Source organism: Sinohyriopsis cumingii, chromosome 6, assembly GCF_028554795.1.
Source record: "Sinohyriopsis cumingii isolate HCF-2022 chromosome 6, ASM2855479v2, whole genome shotgun sequence".
NCBI classification, from domain to species: Eukaryota; Metazoa; Mollusca; class Bivalvia; order Unionida; family Unionidae; genus Sinohyriopsis; species Sinohyriopsis cumingii.
In genome coordinates this window covers 90,873,569-90,898,345 of record NC_142966.1, presented here as the reverse complement: position 1 = coordinate 90,898,345, position 24,777 = coordinate 90,873,569, and the positions used below count along the sequence as shown (strand labels likewise).

The following is a 24,777-nucleotide window of genomic DNA, read 5'->3' as shown; positions in this document are numbered from 1 at the left end:
CCTTGCTAGCCGATCAGCATTAAGAGGTTAGTGTTATGACTGGTCGGCCTTGTGTCAGGATAATGTGACTGGGTGGGACATCGTGCGACATGTCTGCGGCATGATGCCCCAGTGCTAGACATCACTATAAACTGCCACACTGCAGACTTCGTAGCGATATGACTGAAAATTGTTAAAGCTACCCAGATCACACACACACACACACACACACACACACACACACACGTAAAAAGGACCCTTGTAAGCAAGAAAAACAGTAGAGAAAAATTTATTTATCAAACATATACATTAAAAAAATTATGGCAAAAGAAAACATATAATATATGGAAACCTAGCATACTTTGGAACCTCGTTCGTCCAGACATCTTTGTTCCCAGTAAATATGTCCGGATTAATAAGTTTTCCGGATATCTGAATCATGCACAATTGTATTTTACGTTGTCATCATACTGTATACATGTACTGTACAAAGCACATGTACTTGCTGTATATGTACTGCATTGTCAATAATGGTTGAAAAAATATTGAATGCATCGATTGCCTTGTGTTTATTTAACTTTATTACAACATGCATTTGTACATGCACGTACATATAAGTTCAAACAATTAAAACATCACACTTTTCATCTTGGCATGTCTCTCTACTCGTGTACACTTGATCGTGTCGCCATCATAACGTAAAAAAGGACAACGAATACGAACTGATATCTTGCAGATATGGTAAACTAAAAAGATGCAGTCATTTTTATAAGTCGTATTTTACAACCGTTATAGCTGCTAATGAGCCAATAATTGACGTCACTCTTTATTCTGTAATGAAGCCCATAGGTTAAATCAATCAACTTTATTTGTACATCCATCAGCAAACTCGTGTTGTAACATACAATGGGTCATACTACAAAGTGATTTAATGACACATTTTATTACAGTGTGTTTATTTATCTATTTAATTATTCACAAAGAAAGAAAGAAAAAAAAACCCACACTCGGTGTCGAGCAAAAACAGATAAAATATTGCTGGTTATAATAAGATCACACTACTTGAAGTTTTTCACACATATGATAACCGACTGATTGCATTTTCGTACATAAGTCTTCAAATTTTCTCATTTTTAGAATAAAACGGAGTCCGAATTATACATATACACATATAATTAATTTAAAGTCGATCAACGTATAAAATAGCCATTTATAATTTACTTACAGTAGAATGGACTATACTAAAATTCGGTCTATCAACGTAGAAAAAAGGTCATCTAAAAGTCGTTAAAAGTATTTCAAAATTAATATTTCGACCCAAGATTTTTTGCTTTACAATATGAACAGTTAGCATGGGTTACAGTCAATATAAAACGAGCTACAAATTTACATGCGTGTTGATTGCTTCGACTCCGAGATATTCGAATCTTTCGCCACTGAAGCTTTACATTTTTTATTTTGTTTGACTTGCCTTAGAATTTGAATCCCTTCTTCAATTGGAGGTATGACAATGACCAGAAAGGTCCCCACCATATTCCATATTTGGAACACGGAGAGCCAGACTTTAAACTGGTCATAAGACAACACCTTAAAGCTAAGAGCTACGGCCGGGAAAATTACTAAGAAAATCACAATGCTCAGAGTGCACCCTACAATAGCATATAATTTTGCCCTCCGAAAAATTCTAGCCATAGTATTTGTCGTGATACGATTAGTGTCCGCTTTTATTAATTCCAGTTCCTCCCTGTAGAGGGTGCTGTACGGATTTAAGGGATTATCGATGCTCATGGTCTTTTCCCATTCTCTTTCAGCATCTTTCTTGCTCGTTATTGTATGCGTACGAAGGGAGACAACTACGCACACTACGCTGCTGATGAAAACACCAGCACAAAGACCAACTAGTAAACTGTATTCACGTGCTGTATTGGTGAAGAAATTCCCAAGTCCTCCTTCGTAGGTAGATCCCATGGCAAAACTTCCAATGACTGCACACACCAGTCCAATTACTCCACCTACAAACATGATCATTCAGTTACAGTACGTAAGCAAAAGGCTGCCAAAACAAAAATAAAGAATTGGATTAAAAAATTGAAAAACCTTAGACAAATTCAAATGGAATGGAAAAGCGTACTTGAAGAATTGTAGCGAAGCAAATCCTAATGTCCTCTGCCATATTTGTTTTCATGAAGAATGACAATTATTAAGCATTGCAACAGGATAATCGATCTCTTTGGGTTAGATAACAGAATGTCTGTCCGTTTAGTAATGCAAAGATAAATACCTGAAATTACGCCAGTCGATGTGGTACGTGTCCATGCCAAGGTGAGAAAAATGGGTGGTAGAAATGGGCTGAGTAGAGTTTGTCCAAAATACACGGCCCAGGTCAAATTAATGCTTGTCTCTAGGATCAGCAGACCATAAGGTATTATCAGAATCACCACCCAAATCATACACCAACTCTTATGCTGCATCAACATGTCCTCGTAATGCCGGTATTTTCCATGGATCTGACATGTATAATGGAAACCAATGGACTCCTTGCTCTTATCACGTGACCGTATGTCTTCAAAGCAGCTCTTACAGTTCTCAGCCGTTGGGCACGTGCATATCAAACCTTCATTACTGGTATTTGGCACTTTTTCTTCGCCGCACAATATACAGCAAGTAGTAGAACTGGTCTTCCTGCAAGCAACGTTTTGATTATATTTTTTTAAATAAAAAATACACACACACACACACACACACACACACACACACACACATATATATATATATATATATATATATATATATATATATATATATATATATATATATATATATATATATATATATATATATATATATATATATATATATATATATATATATTAGGAGAACAGTTAAAAGAGATGCAGACCAGCACGAGATATGACAATATGTATTTACCTTGTACGACAGTGAATGTAAATGCTATACTCCCACTTACAGACTTGGGCAGTAAAATATTAATTAAATGTCGACTTGAATAATTATGAAATGGTGAAATAGTGATCATATATGTTACAAGCAGAAGATGTATATACATTTTGCACTTTGAGACGCTTGTAAATTATTGTTTTATGTTCAATTTAATCCATCGTCTGACAAAAGCTAATTTTCTATGATATGATGTTGTTCATGTTCAATCTTTCGAAACTTGCGTTGAAAACAACAATGATTTACTCAGCGAATGAAATATGTAAATTAACATCGCAATATCGACCTCAAGATCTATTTGGACCTATGTTTACGTTGACATTGCAAGACCAGTCTAAGATAATATAGAAGAATGTATTCAATAAGCATTTGGTTAAATCTTGGTCCATTTCGTGTTATGCTTTCTCATAGGAGTATTAGCTTGATGGTCTTTCATTGCACAATTTCACAAACATTACTATACTGGATATTGTATGTCAATGTGTGAAGGTTTCTTCTGAAGATATTTTAAGCAAAGTTGTTTATTTTAGTACAAAAGTCTCTTAAAAAAATGAGCTACAAACCTCGTCGCTCATAAGATTCATCTCTTATATGAATCTAGTTTTAAATTACTTTACGTAAGTATTTTGACTTTTGTGTCTTACGCAAAACTGTCTTGTATTGTCAAACTCTTTCTCGGTGTTCGAGTATTTAATGTGAAACATATTTTTGATAATTATTAATGAACGCTTACTTGCAATAGGTATTTAATTTCTTTCTTTCTTCTTATGATACTTTGCCGTGTGTCTCTTCCGGGAACATTCAAAGTAGAGCTGCGTTGTCAGAATATTTTACTCGATGCATCTTCATATTCTACATGTAGCGCATTCTTTTTGACACATGAAGGGAAGATATTCCTTGGAATATTTATATTACATCCGTCATCTTGTTATATTTTTCATTCATATCTCGCACTATGACATACTACCTGCACGTATCTTTCAGGGTATTGTCTGCTAAGTCAGCTTCTTTTTACATTTTACGCAGAGTTAGCATCTTTAGGAAAATTACAGATGCAGGCTTTTTCGATGCATTTTTGAGGAATTATTTCAGAACGTTGTACGCATGGAGTTCTTTCACTGATTTTGTAGGCACAGCTATAGTATATGGGCATTATATGTATACTTATCCTTTTGGATCTTACATGTGGAGACTTCCTCCTTAAAACGCTTAATTTCAGCTCTCGCGAATGCACATTTACAGTGTAAAGAGATTTCTATAAGCATCTGAAAAGATTTCTCTCTGAGTAACGATACACTTGTGTCCCTCGCACATAGTGTTGTGCTTATGAGGAATGGTTAGTGACGCTCTTTGGAGACGTTTCATGTTAAGACCTTCTTTGAATATTGACAACAAGGTTGCTTCAGGATACGTTTAAAGAAGTCATCTTTCTGGAACGTTTAAAGTAAAGTTCCTTTTGAGATATTTAAGAACAAACTATCTCTTAAACCACGAATATAGCTTCTCTGAAGATTTATCTTATAGTGTTAAACTTGGGATATTTTAATCACCGATCTTTTTCTTTCTTGCTATCTGTTAATATTTGACGTAAAATTCCCTTTTTGTATTGCTTTTGTTGTTGTTTTCCTATTATGAATTTATATGCACTATTATTGGAACGCTTACGTAAATTGTTTCCTTGGGCATCACCTTCTTGTGAAAGTTTACATGTTTATGTTCACTGAACAATCTACTGGAAGCTCTCTTCTTGCCACAAACTGCATGAACAGTTCTTACATTATATTCCAATTGGTCAAAATATTTTCTTAGGACAATTTACACAAAATCCGTCTTTTAAGAGTCAATTTACATGAACCCGTCTCTGGATGGGATCCGGCTGAAACGCTTGTTTTCGGATACTATTTTTCTCGATGCTTTATTTTTGAGAGCTCTTACATGACGCTCCCTTATGTCGATGATAACAATGAACTCTCTTCTCTGAACATCGCTAGGAGAGACCTTCCCTCAGCATATTCCATATAGTCAAATTGATCGGTCTTTGCACATCTTCATCAAGGTACCCTTCTTTGACATTTTTTTTGAACTATCTTGCCAGGATTTATGTTTGCAAGGGTATTCCATTGCAACTATTTCTAAAGGTTCTTTGCCGACACAATTTACATCAAACTCATTTCTCCAGGTCTGTTTCACTGAGATCTCTTCTTTGGACACAATAAGATATATCTTTTTTTTCCAGGCCTTTCTATAGGGTAGCACCTAAACGTTGTTGTTTTTTATTTACATTTTGACTGACACTCTCGATTCAGATTATTTTACGTGAACTTTACTCATTAGAATACTTTACCTGGAGCTCTAGCTCTATTTTGCACTTTACGTGAAGACATTTTTCTCGTGATATTTAGATTTACTACTCTCATCTAAATATAATTTAAAATACATCAAAGAAATCTTGTGGGCATATTTGAACAAATCGTCATAACTTCTCTCTCTCTCTCCCTCTCTCTCTCTCTCCAGAAATGACAATATTCTCCTTGTCAATGAGTATGCAACAACTCTGTCTCGCAAGTAAAGTTATGTTGGTATCTAGGATTGATTAACGTTAAAGTAGACGATTATAATATAGTTGTCTGTTTATACAAGTGAAGTAGTTTTTCCCCCACTAAATTACCGGAAAGGGTTGACGTGGGTTTTGTAGAAGTCATAGATGATGATAGAGGAGACGGACATGATTTCTCCAGATCCTGTGGACATCAGAGCCATCATCAGCATCGTCATCAGCAGGTAGCCACCAGTAGTACCCATTAGGGACTCCATCACGTATGGCGTTATATACCCTGGTTAAAAAGATTACTACATTTGTTGTCAAAAGGGCGCAATTTAGCCTGATACAAAACGCTGTATGAATATATACATTGTCGCGAGTATGACCCCATCAAGTACAGCGTGATGTATCATTGGGTATATAAATATTACACCATCTCTCGTAAAAAGATGTGGTGCAGCTTGATACAAAACACGAAATAATCATAGACAACACTAATAGTGGGTACGACTGGTAGAGCCCATGAGCGACTCTACCGCGAATAGAGCGACCTAATATACACAGTGTACACAACGACGGCAAATATTTGGGCAAAAGGATATGATGTAGTCTGATGCACACATGATATAAGCATCCTCCGTAATGTACAGCTTGATGTAACCTGTCGTGAAACATAATACATGATGCAATATAACCGTCATAAATCGTCATCAAGAGTAGTAACCGTTAAAAATAGTAGAGACTCTATATGAAGGGCGTGACGAGACTTGCTATAATATATATAGAATACAATTTGTGTTCATGTATATTGTCGTGTCGTCTTTGATAGGGACTCCATTACGTAAGGCGTTATGTTCCCTGATTAAAAAAGGTTACAACAGCTATCATCAAATATAGACTGATGCTGCTTGACGTGAACACAGATACAACACTGAGTCAATATAATTTACATATCCTATATATTTAATTACAGTACCCACGCATCGTCGTCACTAGATACTCGCAAGTAGAACCCATGAGGGAATCGACAAATTAATGCGCAATCTATAACCTGAGCTGAAAATATGTGGAATATACACAATAATAATAATAATAATAATAACAACAACAACAATAACCAATACAACATTACTAATATCCATAAAAAGGCACTAACCGGAAGTCGTGATGGAGGTGGTGGGTATGAAACCGAATACAGTATTAATAATAGATACTATATCCAGTAGAACCATAAGAACAATACGAAAAAGCAGTTACACACTGGTGGAAAATATGATCAACTCCATGGCAATATAACTTGGTATACGACTAGACTGAGAAGAAAAAGTGTACTACTTTTGCTCCACGTTTCATGATCTTTTCACTGGACAAGACAGAAATGCATGTTTGTTTTTCAACATAAATACTTGTGTTTTAAGCGCAATGTATGAAGAACTGTGTTTGTTTGGTTCAGTTTTGAAAAGATGTTCTCTAACATGCATCATAGCAATAAGTTAGCAGATACTTGTCGTCTAAAATGAATTAATTTTACCTGTTCCCAAATGAAATCTTAACACTGTTCGTTATGCAAGTGAAAATATCTCGGAACAACAAATCAGACAAAATCTTCTAATTCTTACTTTTATAAATATAGATCTTATTATATACTTAAAGCAACCAGAAAATCACAACATGATGTACAATTACCGCAAATGACATGCTTTAAAGCAGACATATCTGATTTTCTTTTTACTCAACCAATACATGACATCATTTTTTATTGTTCCCTCTAGCTCTTACCATTGTCTATGTCATCCGTGGACAGTGGATGAGTGTGGTTGTTTTGGAAGCTCATGGAGAAGTATGTCATCGTGGCAGTGAACGAAATAGATGTGGGAATTGAGAACCAAAGGTAGGCCGCAACGATGAAACCTATGACTCCCTGGGCTGGTTTAGCTGCTATCCGGCTCTGCCAGTTCGCCTGGTCAAGGAAGCTGATACAAGTGGCTTCAAAAAGAAGCACCACGCCGTATAGGATACCTGACTCACTACGAAATGTCAGGTAGGAATTGTTGTAGTTGCCATCAGGTCCTCGAATGCAACTCGCAGCTTCGTACATGGCTTCGGTTGTGGCATATTTCTCCACACTAGAAGTACTAAAATATGACGTTTTTAGTATGAACACTGTGACAGAGATAAAAGTCAAAGCAGTATTGAAGTAGGAAATATAAAATGTCGTTCCAAGTCCACCAATGAGACAGTAGGATCCAAACAATACTGCAAGAATCAGCATGATGAATTCATTGTTGGTGTCTTTTGTTAGCACTTGTATGGCAGCCTTCCCTGCTAGTATTAGACTTGAAGTTGTGACAAGATTTGCAATTAGAGCTACGAAACAATAGACAAGGTGAGCTGTTTTCCCAAATCTAGAATACACTATCTGAAACAAACGGAAACATACGCAGAAGTAATGAGAAATATGAAGGAAGAAATCGGGTCAGCTACTTGAAAATATACGTGAAAGTATGCAGGCAACATGATAATAAATTTTAAAAAAGAAATAAAAATTATTATTTCTCGGAGAAAGGATTCAATTATCCCAAGGAAAAAGATTTGAATTTGTATTCTCTGCAGGTTACAATATAAATTCTCAACCTGCGGATGCCCATTCGGTGATATCATGGGAACTCATTCCATCCATCGGAAATAAGCTACCATCTAATAGAGCGTGAACTATTCTAATATAATCGACAAACTCATATTTATAGGACTAAACGTTGGGCAACAACTACCTCCGGAGCATCCACAGCCGTTGCAATGGTACAACATTTCGCACATGAGCGTAATATACGAACAGTAAGAGGAGCAAGAAAAACTTATATATTTACGTTATTAACATTCCAGCTGAACCGCCTGAAATTCCTCTATACGTGGTCGAGGACGAACAAAATCATCTATGTCTTGCATATGCTATTGCTACAGAGGTTGCTGAGTATGTTCGTAAACAAGAATGTATTCGTCAACTCGCACATATCATTGCTACTGACGCGGATACAAAGCAAATCAATTATAAACACCCGAATTTAAGGCTCACAAGCGCAGTAGTGATTGTGAATATTATCTGGCAATCACACACATAGAAATCAGCAAAGACGATAGAGAACGTTTATAGAATATTAATGCAGGAATCATATCGGTGTTACAATGTTCTTGTACGTCAGGAGTTAAAGCCGGTATTGTTCTTCATCAGAACTGAATTATGCCGCTTATTCGAAACAATGATGGGTTTAGAATGTAACACCGTGGATAGACAGTGGTGCTCGTACGATCCTGAACCGTAAAGACACAAAGGCTATCACTAATAAGATTAAAAAAGGAATTGAAACGATTCTCGCAACATTGAAAAAAAATACCAATGCAGGATCAGGGCGGACTCTTGCCAGATTTACAAGCTCAAGGTCATATTTACCCATAAGAGCCGTTTCGCAGATCGAGTTATATACCAACCCAGATTATGTAACGCTACGGTAGAAATGTAAAAATTTTTATCATAGTATATGCTTTTTGATTGAGCGATTTTATCCGAGTTACTTCCCGCTAGTGACAATACACACCAGCCGCGTAAATACCAGGGATACTTCGGTGAATTCAAGTTTGGTGATATATACTTTCCGATGCAGAAACAATTACAAACGGCACACTCACAAACTTTCAAACAATGGATCTGGGTATTGTTGTTAATGTGTTCACTTTGGATAAAGGTTGTCTCCGCTTGCATTATCCCCACATGCATAAAGCGATCAGACCCAAACTGACATGTTGTTTCTGAGCGATATGTTTGGCTCAGAGTCACTATCTCATATCATAAATAATCTTTCTGGGCTGCTTAACCGACACAGGAAACACCACATTTAAATAGTTTCATACAAACGTTGCCTACAACAGTTGCTTGACGACCGTAACTTTTATTGCGCTGGAATCAGTGAAAAGCTGAAACGTACGATTATGCCAAACCCTCGTAAAACATTTTAAAGTCTACAGCCATACAACGAAAACTGAAAGTACCCACACGGACCTTGAACGTCTTTACGTTCCTGTTGACGACCAAATAAATATAAGAAATACAACACAAGACGAGGAACAAGTTCCATGCCGGTTTTATTATACCGTTAGACGCGACGGGCTAACAGAGCCACCAAAGTTTTATCGTGGTAAGGATATGTTTCTTAAATCGTTTGAGTAACAGCAAAATGGATTTGACAGCATATATAATCACCAGCTGACGTGATTATGAACCGTGATGGCATTAATGAGTTTCCTGAAAACACTCATTGCTGGATCTGAAAGTTCCAAAGTTTGTAATCACTAACACACCACTGGCGCGCAGAGAGAAACTAACACAGCGCACGAAATCAACAAATAGGAATTAAACCAAGTCGAATAAATATTTATGATGTGTTTCATAACCCGCGTGGGAATGATGCTCGCTCAAAAGCATCAATAAGTGTCGTTCGAAACAATACAGGAAAATACATCATGTTTAGGCTAGACAACTACAGTTCATCGACTCGTTACAGTTTTTGAATTCATCACTAGACTCGTTAGTTCACCATCTATCAGCAGAAACTTCAAAAGCAGTCTATAGCGTACCACTAACACTGACTTATTAACGAGAAAAGGATTGTACGCATACGGGTACATGAGTGATTAGGACAAGTTTGATGAAACTCACTTGCCACCGATCGAGACATTTTATTCGTCTTTGTATCGCGTAGTTATTTAAGAAAAGGTTTTGAACATGCAAACAAACTCTGGTCCGCGTTTTTGTGTGTGCACATATATGGGTGACTATCAAGATCTATATTTACGCACAGATTTTGTGTTGCAACTTGGATGCTTTTGAAGCTATTCGCAACACTGCTAGGCGAGTGTTTAAGTTTGAACCCGTCCACAAGTTTACGCCATGGGGAATGGTCTGAGATGCGCTGTTATAGAAAACGAAAATTGAGTTGGAATTGCTTGCTGATATCGATATGCATATGTTTATTGAGCACTTGGTTCGTGATAAAATTCACTGACAAACCATTGCTACGCACGATCAGTTAAGCCAAACACTGACGGATATGAGCCATTTGCCTCAAGTAGCTAAATTATGTATCAATACATCAACAATTTTCATGTGTAAGCAATGATGCAACCGTTGCCTGCTCGTGGGTTTCAGCGGATTTATCCCGAACATATTGACGTACCCTCTTGAAATTAATTTAGAATACTCCGGGGAACTTCACCACCAACATAATGATCATATGTTAGCACCGAACGTCGCTCGTATTCGAACTCGAACAATATATTGGTGCGATGAGATTACATAATTATAGGTTACTCCATTTGTATGGGAAAATATGAACTAGTTTTGGGATGGAATACTGCAGGACCTTGGGAATGCAGTATATCCTTCCGACAAAACGAGTTCATTTTTTTCCCATACAAAAGCAGTAACCTTTTTATTATATGCTCATTTTTTAAAATTCTTCCTCTAGGTTTAATTATATAAACACAATATACTACAAGAAACAACGTAACTGAATGTATGCCGCATTCCAAACTAAATATACAAGCGCATATTCATCATTACACAAATCAACATCATTACTGCGCACATAACTCCGCCCAGATAAATTTGAACTTAGTCGCGCGCTCGATATAACTTTGAAAAGAAAATGGCGTGTCTAGTTAAAATTGAAAGTTAGAGTCATATTGTGAATGAATGTGCATTGCAACAACTTTTCCATTTGATCTGGAATGAATAGATCTTGTTATTTTTCTCGATTCTAGGAAATTTCGTGATTATTGACTGGATTTGTATGTGACGATTCCACATGAAATACGTGAGATTTAATAAGCTAGGGAGAAGCGTGTTGACATCTGCAAATGTGTTTCTGTTTCTGTCATTGAATGTTTCAAATCATAATGTGGGGAAAATATGAAGTCTTTCAATTGCAATTATCAGAAAGATGCTGTGGAATTTAATGCGTATTTCATTTTGAGTGCAGTAAGATGGATGCAATTGCACTTATCATCGAAATTACAGCACAATTTTGAAATGTGTAATCCAGACTGAAAACCTATTATATGGTTCATTAATTCGGATTTGCAGAATTAAGAAAGTACATTTTGAGGAAATTCGGGATGTAAAACTTTAAGTATATTTTATGTTGCCATTCTTATCACCAGCTAAAGAAGAGAGTATATGACTTGTCACTTGTATATTATTTTGTAAGGACATTATCTTGCGTCTGTTATATGCTATAGCTAGCCTAAATCCGTAACATTGTATCAACACGACTGTGCCAAAACAGCTGCTATGTGGCAGTCCACGAAACATCTGTTTTAGTTCATTCAGAAACAAATTTAAACAACCACAACGTAAAGAGCCTCTTACGCGAGTATACATGATTTGTGTACAAATCAAAAGTGCTGGCGTCTGCGTCTATTGTTCGTTTACAGTAGGAAGTAGTTCCTTTATGCACGTGAATGCTATATTTGTATTGTCGCGCGAGTTCAGAGTATCGGGTAATACTGAAGGATTCTGACAATGTAAAGTTAACGGGGTAAAAATGAGCATATAATAAATGTTTGATCTCGAATCAGAATTACGATTTCTAATGCGTTAATAAACTCATGTAACCAAATGTCAAAAGACATCTTTATATGTATCGGTCTTTCTCATATTCAAATACGCATTAGATCTTGACGATGCAGTCTATTTACTACGTATAATCAAAATGCGATCAGAAATACGGCCTCAAAGGTATAATAAGCTAAGCGTCAGAAGCAAAAACATACCATGAATATACTTAGATCTCACTCGTAATTACCGGTTTATATCGAGACCCAAATTATACAAACCTATTTACCGACCGCTCCGGTGGCCTAGTAGTTACAGCGTCCGCCGCGGATGCGGGAGGTCCTGGGTTAGGACACACACACACACACACACACACACACGCACACACCTATTTTATTTACCAAGTCTGACCACAATGTGACTAGAAAAACTGTCCCTACATCGAAAACAATAACATCCAGTCAGATGTCAAATCATTTTTCAATATGTGCAGATATCGCACAAATCTAGGTGTTCATCATATAAGCCCATGTTCCCATGGACAAACACTCACGTAGCCGCATGCTCATAAACATTAAAGCGTACCTGTGTGAAAGTTTTGGCTCCTGGTGCCCGAGTCTTCAAATGGAGTGACAATATCGGAAACAGAAGGATGTCGATTACAATAGCGGTTGAAAACCAGAGCGCTCCTCCTAGTCCAGACTGCAGTAGCAGAAAATTATATATGATAATATTAAACCATAAACTGACACGCCTTACATATAGGATGTCAATAAATGCTATTTGACTCGTCCTTACAAGATATATCGTACAAGAGCCAACGACGAATATGTACTATCGTAATTTTTAATTATTAAACTCTGTGTGTATATATATATATATATATATATATATATATATATATATATATATATATATATATATATATATATATATATATATATATATATATATGTATATAAAGAGAGAGAGATTTAGTGATCAGAAGACAGTGAGAATTCTTTGGTCGATCATCAAAACAAAGGTCCATATGAACTCCTCAAGAAACGTCTCTTGCGAATGGATCTATTCCGAAGATGCCGGAAATCGAGGAAGAAAGTTCCAAAAACAACGTTATGTATGTCGTTGGCTTAAGCGAAAGTGATATATTCAAGCGTTGCAGTAACTCTGAACGTCTTTTGTATTTCCATGATAATGTCTAACTGTTAATAGGGTTTTTATAACTAACCTGAACAAATGGGGGATGACAAGGCTGTCGACAGACAAACACACACTAGCATGAGTATCAGTTAGATGCTACATACGCTACACAAGCTATAATATATCACAGGCCTCGGAAAGAAATGATGAAAATATTGTTCAGGCATCAAGTCTAATTAAGTCCACACTGCGACGTTCAAAAATAATTCAACTGAAATGGAAAAACCATGTGTGGATAGTGTGCCCATAGGGCTTCGTTTGGATTAAAATAATAGGATAAAATAACTCTTGCTTTTCGTAACAAGCAACGATAAATTATTTATTATATTGTAGAATATGTGGTATCTATGCCTTGTTCTATTTTCAGTACATTTGAATATATCCAGTCTCAAATGGGCAAGAATTTATGAAACCATTTTGAATAATCTCCAGCTTTTTCGAGCCTTGGCTAGTAAAAGCTGGAAAATATTCACAGATTTCCATGAATTTAACATTAAATAATTACCCATTTGAGATTTAATCTCTTAATTTAGGTTAGTATAAATATGAAGACCAATATCAAACGTTCTATCTTTTTTAATTTTTTAGTTTAATGTGCACTAGCTGCTACAATATGATTGTTCCCCAAGTGTCCAGTCATGAGAGATTCAAGAATAAAAAGCAAGGTGTAGAAAACTCTCTTTTCAATAGTTCAGTTGTTTGTTATGCTAGAGTTCCTAAAATTATTAACCATTCTTTTGCTCTTAAAATGCACATCCTTCAAAATTTAAAAAAAAATGCAGCTCCATCTTTCTTTGAGGCCGAGCAAATTTGCGACTGGTCAGAGTATAAACGTGGTCATAATCTGTTCATAAAACAAGTTGACATGTTAATTTGTGGCAGGAAACAAAAATACCTTTTTTAAATTCAAATAATAGACTGAAATCCACACAAAAAGACACAAATTATGAAGTCACATGCGCATGCATCAAATTTATGTTTTGTAAGGGCACGGTGAGGGCATTCTACGATTTTAGCTGTATGTTTAGTTTGTAGACCGCCATAAACAAATCTGAGTCTCTACGCATTGTAAATCTGGCGGCTGCTATCGACCATCGTACTATTCAAACGGGGTGTCATAATACGATGGATAGAAGCTCTCCAAATTCTTGGGTCCCGTCCTAAGATAGAACGTCAGCAACAGTCCATGTGACATTGCAAGTATTAATACAACATACTGCATAAATATCCTGGGCTAAGAACATATTTTTCTTTTCTCACTACTGTTTGCAAGAAGCCACCGATGACAGTAAGGAATACATTGAGCTGTATAAGAACTATTTAAGAAATCTCATTTTACATCCAAGACAAAAGTCTTCTAATTAAAACGATCATTTATTTATGAACAAAACAAAAAAAGTATAAAGGTATATCTCTTATTACCTTGCTGATCATTGTTGAACTTTGTAGAAAATCGGCCGGCCATAGCAACTGTGACGTTAGTGTAACGGCCGTAAGACTGATTGTGACGCGACCCCCGGCATCGAAAACTGTGTCAAAGTTGCGTGAATCACGGTACACATGCTTCCTGATCAGTTTGTAACCAACAGCAACGACAACAGAGAAGCCACTAAAGCCAAGTAACAGGAGAAGAGATGCTTCATACTTGTTTATCACCGGATTGATTCTGAGAAATGAAAAGCAAAAACGTTTATTTTAAAAAAAATATTGTTTAATTGTCATGCACAAGGGTGGATTAAGGCTTTGGTGCCCGGTCACACAATATTTGGCCGGGGGGTGGGGTGGTGGTGGTGGCGTATTGTCGATCAACAAAATCACCCCGGCTATGTCCTTTATATGTGTATCATTGTTATAGCTATATTAGGTTAAGCATTAACGGTTTAGACCTATATGTTGTTTACTTAAACGCATCTAATTTTATCCATGGTAACCGAGCTGGGGGATATGACGGGAGGGGATGCATTCCCTCTGCGTCCCCCTCCTTTAATTTTGCATTGTTCGTGCAAGTTCTCGATGCACTGTAGTAATGTGCATCAGTCATTTGAAATAGCTTTACAAATATTATACATTTTGCTTAATAGGTCTCTTTTCGTCTTCAATCAGATACCAATACTTTTTCTCAATACGAACTTTCGTGAATCTCTTAAATAAAATGCGCATTGTGCGGCCGATAACTCTATACAATCTTCATTCGCAATAATGCTTTACATGATGAAACCTAGAGCAAAAAAAATCGTTTCACCTATGTCCTAGAAGGTGTCCCCGGAAGGTTTTCAACATTATAAAGTTGCGATATGGCATATATAGCATGGGGTTAACATGAAATATATTGATATTAAACGAGAAGTTCTTTCTTGGTTAGTGGTATATATTTTTTAAAGATATCTGTAGGGGCATCTTATCTTTACCTACCGCACCTTTTAGTCACCGACATTGATTTTAAAGAAAAATGTTCCAATTCTTACCTGAAGACAGACGGATTTATAAAACTAATGCTTTTGTCTTTACCTGAAACTAAGCGGGTTTATAAGAACCAACTCTTTCATTAACCGAAGTCATACAGATTTAGTGCAACCAATGATGTCATATTACCCGAGGCCAGATGGAATTTTATGAACCAATGGTTTTTCTTCTTTATTCTTCTTACCGTGGATCTGGAATTGGATTTTTAAATAAGACATCTAGATTCATAGCTCTCCGATAGTCACACCCAACCAACAATGGCCGAGTGTAATAAACCCTTTAAAATATTGTTTGCTCTTTGACAGGGGATACATTTTTTAATTTGTAATTTGCAAGAAACGTGTTAGTGTAAATGTTTGCTTAGGACTACTACTACCAAATTATCAAAAAAAGGTATACAGTAGCTGCGCTGTCCAGGCATAGTACAATGTCAAATTTGCAAAATCTCCTCGTGTCTTTTCACACATGCCGGTTCAGCACAGCTTATTTAAATGCAATATGTAATGTTGTTAGTGATGTTTATTTCCATTCAGTGCAAATTTAAGGATGCGAAGTAAAGCTTATTTGGACATCTTGATCTGTATAACATCTTTGTATGTTTGCTTCTGATGGTTGGTTGTAACGACAAAAAAAATTATTAGCTATAAATTCCTAATAAAATTTAGGTAAATGTCTTTCCAGGGGCAGGCTTGGGGTGGGTATTTAACCCGCTACCACGCTCCCTTGACAAATATGATTGCAGTATTAAGCTCCATGCATCGTTTCATTTGTGTAGTATCATAATAGCGGTTTGAGGTTGGCCGGCACATCACAGATCCTGTTCACAAACAATTCTATATCCTTATGACTCTTCCCCACGGGGGATTTTTTGTTTACACGCGTGCGTGTGTGACTGTAACTCGCGTTAGCCCCCAAGTGAAGTTTCCACTGTTCTCTTGAGGTCCTCGGAAGTAAGAAATACATTGGCTGTCAAAGCCAGATTCAAGGAGAAATTGTTTGATTCGCTCATTAGTGAAAACCCTTGTGTGTAGAACCATGCTGATTACGCCCATACTTTTGTGCCTCTAACGATCGTTTTCGTCCAAGAAGTGTAACGCGGAAAAGTTCGTCATTGCTGAAAGCAGTCGAGACCCTTTTCTTCTTTGCTGAGTCAACGATAGATGGCGTTATATATTAGATTAAACTGCACTGTGGTAACAATGTCTGGCACGACATTGTATCCTAAGTATAAGATTTATTTGTATGTGGGAATCACATTACAATCTTTGGGCCAACCAAAACATGTTCTCAGCGATAACACTGCGAAGCTAACCTCATACTGTGAAGATTCAATTGAGATGGAACCGCTGAGTGTGGCCTCATATTAAAGTATGGACATTTTAAAGTCTTTGCTTGTCTGCAACGAAATCCTTCATAGGAACTCTAAAGGGATTAAAGCAATGTTTCATGCACCCGTGGAAAGCCTAATAACTTTCCAGGTATGTTCTCGACAGACCTTTGCTGAAAACATAAACGAGTTATTCTCGTCGAGACCTCCAATCGGCCACGATCGGATATTAGGCCAACTGTAATAATTGCACAACGATGCAAGTACGATCTGAGTATGTGGGACTTCCCGGCGGTAATCGGAGTAGAGAGAACCACATGAAATGCTGCTTTCATTGACGAGATAACATTCGGGTTGTATTTGCAAGGACACGCTGCATCGTGGGAATGAATTCGCGAACAAAAAGCGATTCAGAATTAATCATCGGTAATGTATCGACCACTGATGAGTTCATATATTAACGCGCGAAAAGTCTCCGTAAGCAACCGCTAGCATATCAATGCAGCCTCATTGATGACTTCTAGCGTGTTGTTACAGTTGCAAACTGACTCACGAATGTTTTTTGCCTATCCGCAATGATGTATGCGTCATACGGTTCATCAATCCTTTTTCCTTGTTTCTTTGGGCGCGGTTATTCAAATGCTGGAATTGTCGCAATTGCAAATGTTGGTTTGTTAGATACTGGAGAAGGTGTTCGAATTAAAAATTAACATTTGCCCGTAGGTTTGGTTTGTGTTGGCACCTTTTGAGATTGTTGGTACGGTGATTCAGGTGGACTTTTGTATTTGGGTACAGGCAAAACATTTTCTGTCTGATATTCTTTAAGCTATTTTCTTTGTGTGAAAGCCTTTTGGAGCATCTACAGCTAGTTCCAGGTATTTTCTTTGCAAGCGAACATAGTTGGGTTCGACTTCAAGTTCGGATGATGGTATTGATTCAGGCTCGTATAATCGTCAGGGTTCAGATTTGCATGGAAGTGCTTGACGCCTGGGTTTTCGTTTTCAATCATGTACTTACTGCATAAAATCTTCACATATTGCATTGTCTAAGACTCTCATATCACTAATTTAGGCTCGAATAAACAATAATACAAGAAAGAGTGAAAACAACAAGCTTTGGAAAAATACAATAATTTATTTCCCTGGAAAAATTCTGTAAAAATGAGAAAAAATATGAACTTACGGTTTTATAGAATCAAATCCAAAAATAATCCTAAAATAATCCGAGAATTTTATTTAGTAGTCCTATAACAAAATGTTCTACTGATTTCACGTTCGAATCCCGACGAAGGATCCAAGATGGAAGACGATGATGTATGTTGCAATATGTAGTGTTGAAGTCAAAAGTTCCTTGTAGAAACGAGAATTATCACTCCGGCTTCTGATAGCCGAATAAAGTTTTATATAAAAAAAAAATTATTGTTCCACAATATTACATGAGCACACGAATTTTCCAGAAAAATAACAGAATTAATCCTTTTGAATCTTTGTAATTTGAAATAACTCAAAACAGCACAACACACAACTAAGGGTTTAACAACCCAGCTTCTACTGCGATTAATCTCCAAAACATGGGTTATTTGGTCTTTCAAAAACGTAAACAAGGGGTCACGTGATCATCTTCTGGAAGGTTATAGAAGCAAGTACTTGTTACAGATCACGTTTACCCAGTTTGACTCTGACGAAAACCAATCATTTTAAAATAAAATAGAACTTGTTTACGAAGGTTGCTACAAATTCTGGTGTTTATAAACTAACAGTCAAGGTCAAACTATTTTCTGAAAAAAAGGTATCATCTCTAGTGAATAAATTTACACATTACAATATCATGCAATGAAAAATATTTTTTTAAAACTGACAAACAATGAAATTGAAATATATATATATATATATATATATATATATATATATATATATATATATATATATATATATATATATATATATATATATATATATATATATATATTAAATCAGATATAATTAAATCAAGTATACATAACAAGTCAAAGTCTCCATCTTGGCATGTATTAAGTATTTTTAATATAATCTTCCCATGGTTCGCGAGAGGTATGAGGATATCGAGTAATGTCCATAAATACCCGTTTAGGCCATATTTCGTCCATGACTAATTCATGTGACTTCGCTGGTATTTTTAACACGAGCTCGCACCCGTTGAGTGGTGTGTTGAAAGAGGCTTCTACATGATTTTAAAAAATCCACTGGCTGTCTCGTTCATGAAAAATTGCTAAAGTGGATTTGGTGAAACATATTTTAAAGTGCCGCTCTGATGTCGTCGTCGAGTACAAGAGTTCCTTTTGTGATTACTCCAATGCTCTCTCCGATTTCTCCAATGTCTCCAATGTCTTCTTGGAATTTACTCATCTGCTCTGGCAACCGGCCAATAGTTTCTTCTGTGACATTTACAACTTCCTTAAAGAAGACCAGAAATAAAACATTTCCTTTTATGTACGTAATTCTTTACAAATTTGAATTTGACTGTAATGTTTATAAATTAAATCTCGTGGGCGGGCAGTGATTATATTGCGCGGAAGATACCACGATTCCATAAATTGCCGAGTTTTATAGAGTTTTGATGAGACGACAGATCACGTGGTCCCGTGACGCAATACTAACCAGTTCTCGAATACAAACAGAAACATGGCGAGCTAGACAAACAGGAGAAGACCAGAATCTGCTTCCGAGATATGCTCATAACAATATATGTTGAATTATGTGTTAACAATGTGTTTAAGACCTGACAGCAGAAAAGTACAACAGTAAGAAGATGCTCATATTTCATATTTTGGAGTTTAAAAAAAGCAAAGTAATTTTAAAATATATACTTATACACTGTGTGCTGTGCAAAAATCTGATAAGTATTAAGTGATGGTGCCCAACGTAAAAATTTAAAAGTTACCACAATGCAATAAATTAATTTAAGAAGGACGAGGTTCAATCGTATTATATGTAAATGACATATGCATTACCTACTCCCAACACACACACACACACACACACACACACACACACACACCTAAGGACTAACATCTTGAAAATATACATCCAACACTGAAACACTGGGAGATAATACTAAAGTCTGGGCGAAGAGACTAGAACGGGGATCGACTTGAGTGTGAAACAAAATCCATTTTCTGGGGAGGTGTAAAAGGCAGTGTGTGTGTGTGTGTGTGTGTGATTTGGATTTTTAACGTAGCTTTAACACTTGTTCAGTCATATCACTACGATGTCTGCAGTGTGGCAGTTTATAGTGATGTCTAGCACTGGGGCATCATGTCGTAGACATGTAGCACGATGTCCCACCCAGTCACATTAACCAGGCCGACCAGTCCTAACACTAACATCGTAATGCTGAGCGCCAGGCGAGGAAGCTGTTAGTACTATTCTTGTAAGTCTAAAAGGCATTGAGAACGGTTTTCATCGGTCGTAAATTATGCATTAGTTTTTCACACACACACACACACACACACACACACACCGCCTCCCCACAAATAAATCTGCAAAGCAGAAATCATAAGTAATTAATTTAAACATTAAGAAGCTTCCTTCTTAGGATTCAATTACAGTATATTTTACATGCAGGCTACATTTGACAAATCTGACAGTATATACATGTCTATTATAAATAGTTCATGTACTGTATTGGTCAGTGCTCAAATAAAAAATAATTTTAGGCACAGGCCCCGGGCTGGTGACTTAAATAAACCACTAGCCCTGACTGAAATTCCACAAGCCCGGACAGTACATACCTGTCAACTCTCACGCAGGGAGGAAAACAACCCGATTTTGGGGGTATTTCCACACCTTCCTCCCGATCTCGTCATACCTCCCAATTTTGCACAGAAAACCCAATTATTACATTATGTCTGTCAATGTTCGTTTCTCAGAAGAAAAAAAAAACCATACATAAATAGATATAACGTATGCAATCCACGGATGTCATATTCTATTTTATCATTTGTGAATATCTAATTGACGAAATAATTAATATCACACGACAGTTTTTTTTCAGTAAAAAGAATGTTAAGATTAAACATTATTCGCGTAAATTTAAAATTTTTTAAACCACTACAACAGTACTGCGGACTTGAACTGTTAAAATGAAGTCCTAGGCATGGTAAATATACAACAAAATAGGGCATCGTATGAGGCGCCGTAGCGGACAAAAACTGGCCAATCAGAATGCTGCCGTTGAAAATTTGCTGCCATATGTCCAGAATTCCAATTTCACTTGTTGTATCAGAAATGCTTGTCCTTAAAGTTCCATTTTCTAGGTCGAGATTTGAGATGTATCTGTTGAATTAAACAGTAGTGGTTGAAAGTTAGTTTTCCTATGTCAAGGTTTTAGATTGTGTCGTTTGAATTACGCGTCGATGGTTGAAATTTCAATGCCATAAGTTGAAAATTCCTAATTTACGCATTTGTGTAACGAGTTTATGTTGAAAGTTCCGTTTCATATGTTGAGTATTTAGATTTCATCTGTTGAATTACACAGCGCTGGTTGAAAATTCGATGTCCAATGTCGAGTTTTTTAGATTATATATTCTGAATTACACGGCAGTTGTTGAAATGTTAATGTCGTAAGTCGAGAGTTTCAATTTAACATGTTGAGTCATATTGATTGTGCTGAAAGTTCCATTTCGTATGTTGAGTTTTTAGATTGTACCTGTTGAATTACTTACATGTTATTGTGCTTGTGAGAACTGTTATCTTTATATGGTGAAATGATGTGTTGGTGTTAAAAGTAACATTACACAATGTCCACCTTAACAATTCAAAATAATATCGAGTATTAAGATACATCATTCGTGTATACAATTATGAGACGCCATTACATTTCATGCATTTTCAGTTTGAAAGTTACCATTTACATGTCGAGAATTACTATGAATTTCTTCGGTAGACGTCGCTCTCGTGAACGGACCGCGTTATTTTTTTTTAATAAGGAGGCTGATTATCGTTGCTGCGAAATTCAACCGATGAAATCTAAATACTCGCCATATGAAATAGAACTTTCATCACAAACAGTTACATACAACGTGTGAGATAGGGATTCTCGCCATATGGTATTGAAATTTCAACCACCACTGTGTAATTCAAAATACATAAATGCAAGGATAAGGATTAACTGTTAATCAGTCACACTGGGTTTATTGCTTGTGTACTTAAATCAAAACTTTAGCTATTTTGCAGTTTAGCTACAACTGACTAGAATATGAAAAATGGGGCTTGTCCTGGGGGAATAATAAGGTGTATCACAGGGAGAAAAGGTGCGTCCAATGGGCGCTCGCACATTGGGGCAAGGGGGTGGGGTCAATAGTCGCCTCCCCCCAATTTTTATTGTCAGCCAGTTAATGTGAAACTTTGATTTTATACATGACCTCTTTTATTTTAATCGCTGCTATTTAAACTGCCCAATGGGTAGTTTTATATTAATTCCAATCATTACAGATTACAGTTTATACATACTACATGTAACAGGCATATACTGAAAGGTTTTGTTTTTAATTTGTAAATTTTTTAAGATTACTGAAAATTGTGTTTTCTTGAAACACGACAGGTTTAGAATCTTATTTTTAGCAAAACTTCCGTTTGATTAAAATCAGATCTCAATTTCACCTAGGACAGTGGTGATTTGATTTAGATTCTGCCTTGTTAAGGCATGTATGTCAACATCTTGAAAATACATTTACTCGTTTTATCAGTGCAATCAAAGTTTCCTCAGGCAAACAAGTTTTGTTTCGACAAGCCCGACGGGCACCTCACTAAAATCAGAGGGGCCCAGAGTGTCAGGCTATCAGATCATTTTAGCACTGCTAGTGTAGATCTAACTGTGAACTGATTGTTGCATTTTGTGGTCACTTACTTGGCCTTCTGCATATTTTCGTAACTCACACGTTTAACACTTTTCACAGCATTTAAAATATGCAGCGGTATGTCTAGAACAGGGCCAACGTTTAATCTAGGCCTAGCATTTGCGTATCCTAGTGCTGCCAATTTTTCAGGATAACTCTCGTAACAGTCCTTTGAGAAACGTAATGAGCACAGAGTGCTGTAATGGTGTTGTTTTGCAATCGACTCGCTTGTAATAATATATCCATACTTTATTTATGTCTTTATCTTTTGGAAAAGAAAAAAAAATGCTGTCCACAGGCTTTTCCTAACGTGCTATTACACTCGTAAGCAACGCAAAACGGCATTGTCTTTTACTCTGGCAACTCCCAGCTGGGATGCTGGAGTCGCTACTATGACGTCTACTAAGGGCCAACTTCACGAAATATCATCAACATGTTGCAGTTGTCCCGGATGACTTTAGGCATGTGTATGTTTCGCTGTGCAACATAGATCACGCCTCTGTTTTAAGCTGGCCATTGCAAAATGTTGTCATACTGAACAAGCATCACATCGACTTACACGACAAGATCATTTTACTCCAGATCAAGGTCGTCAACGACGGAGACTTCATCAATCGCGAAAAAGAACACAGTGGTCAACGACGACGAAAATGTCCTCGACGATGAAAGGGTTTCCGTGAAATCCTTGAACACATCAAGACATGGTTTGTCATCCATGACTAATGCAGTTAATCCTACACCCGAAGAAAGAACCATGGATGGGGCTATGAAGACCAAGCGTTTGGTGGTCACTAGCGCGTTATTCGCTGGAGGTGAAACACTCATAGAACAATCATGACTTCATAGCAGAGCGTGACCTCATATACCACTGTCCCCGGGTCTAAAGGAAGCTGCCGTTGAAAAGCTGAAAAACGTTACACAGGGAGTTAGCGATCGAGTCAAAAGTAACCCAAGGGTCGCTTAAGCGTGGTTGGCGAACCAAGTATAGTGGCAGATTTACCTATCCGCACCTGGTAAAATTTCCCTTGTGTGGTTTGATCTGAGGACTTCCAACGAAGTTTATGATGCTGAACTTTTTGGTTTACCCATATGATTCTGTACGGAAACGTACATGCAAAGATGCAATAAACGACGTAGCTGTCGCCAGAAGATACCAAAAATCCAAGACGCTGACATCTACGGATTCAATAAGAGTCACAGACTCATTCAAACGCAGATATACACGCGAACCGCTAATATGGCGGAGACGTCTGCAGGTGGACCCGTCCAAACAATTATCAGAGCCGTTTCTGATTTGTTGACAAAACTTCATGTGACGGTTCATTGTGGACATGTCAACATAAATCGTAATTAAGCCTATGGAATGTTTTAACGATACACTTGCGAAACGATTATTTGGACCTTTGCGCGAGCAAGACGTTTTGATTCATGGTAGTTCTCGCAAATGAGAGACGTGGATTCGGTCGGTCACAACAGCGTTGACACGTGCGATCGGGCTGTGAATAACTGTCGTGAATCGGCAGATAAGAGTAATCATTACACATAAACGTGTTCATAACGCTCACTTTAGACCAATTGGAAATAATTTCGTACGGTATCTATAAAAACCTGGGAAGTTTGAAAGCGGACAACGTCGTGCTACTATCCCGGCGCGAATCTGTCAATAAATGGCGGATTGACATTCCGGGGCAATAAAAACTCTACCATCTGGCGCTGAACCATTGGTTTTCGCGCAAAGTCTAGTGCACTCCAAGTAAAGAGGCAAAGCCTTCTAGTATGGCATTTTACACGTCTTTCCCGCTAATGCAGAACTACCGCATATATTT

At 37.0% G+C, this 24,777-nt stretch overlaps 1 protein-coding gene across 3 annotated transcripts in view; it reads right to left on the bottom strand.

The window, feature by feature from the left end:
- Positions 1 to 252: 252 nt before the first annotated feature.
- LOC149797430 (uncharacterized) overlaps positions 253 to 24,777 on the bottom strand; it is a 42,478-nt gene continuing 17,953 nt past the window's right edge. For all 3 annotated transcript variants that reach the window (XM_089962224.1, XM_089962223.1, XM_089962222.1), the window contains 6 exons: positions 14,709 to 14,952; positions 12,672 to 12,788; positions 7,259 to 7,898; positions 5,606 to 5,771; positions 2,261 to 2,661; positions 253 to 1,991 (listed from right to left, as the gene is read on the bottom strand). In XM_089962224.1, coding sequence (XP_089818350.1) covers positions 1,366 to 1,991; positions 2,261 to 2,661; positions 5,606 to 5,771; positions 7,259 to 7,898; positions 12,672 to 12,788; positions 14,709 to 14,952 — 2,194 coding nt within the window. In that variant the 3' untranslated portion in view covers positions 253 to 1,365. The remainder of the gene's footprint in view (positions 1,992 to 2,260; positions 2,662 to 5,605; positions 5,772 to 7,258; positions 7,899 to 12,671; positions 12,789 to 14,708; positions 14,953 to 24,777) is intronic.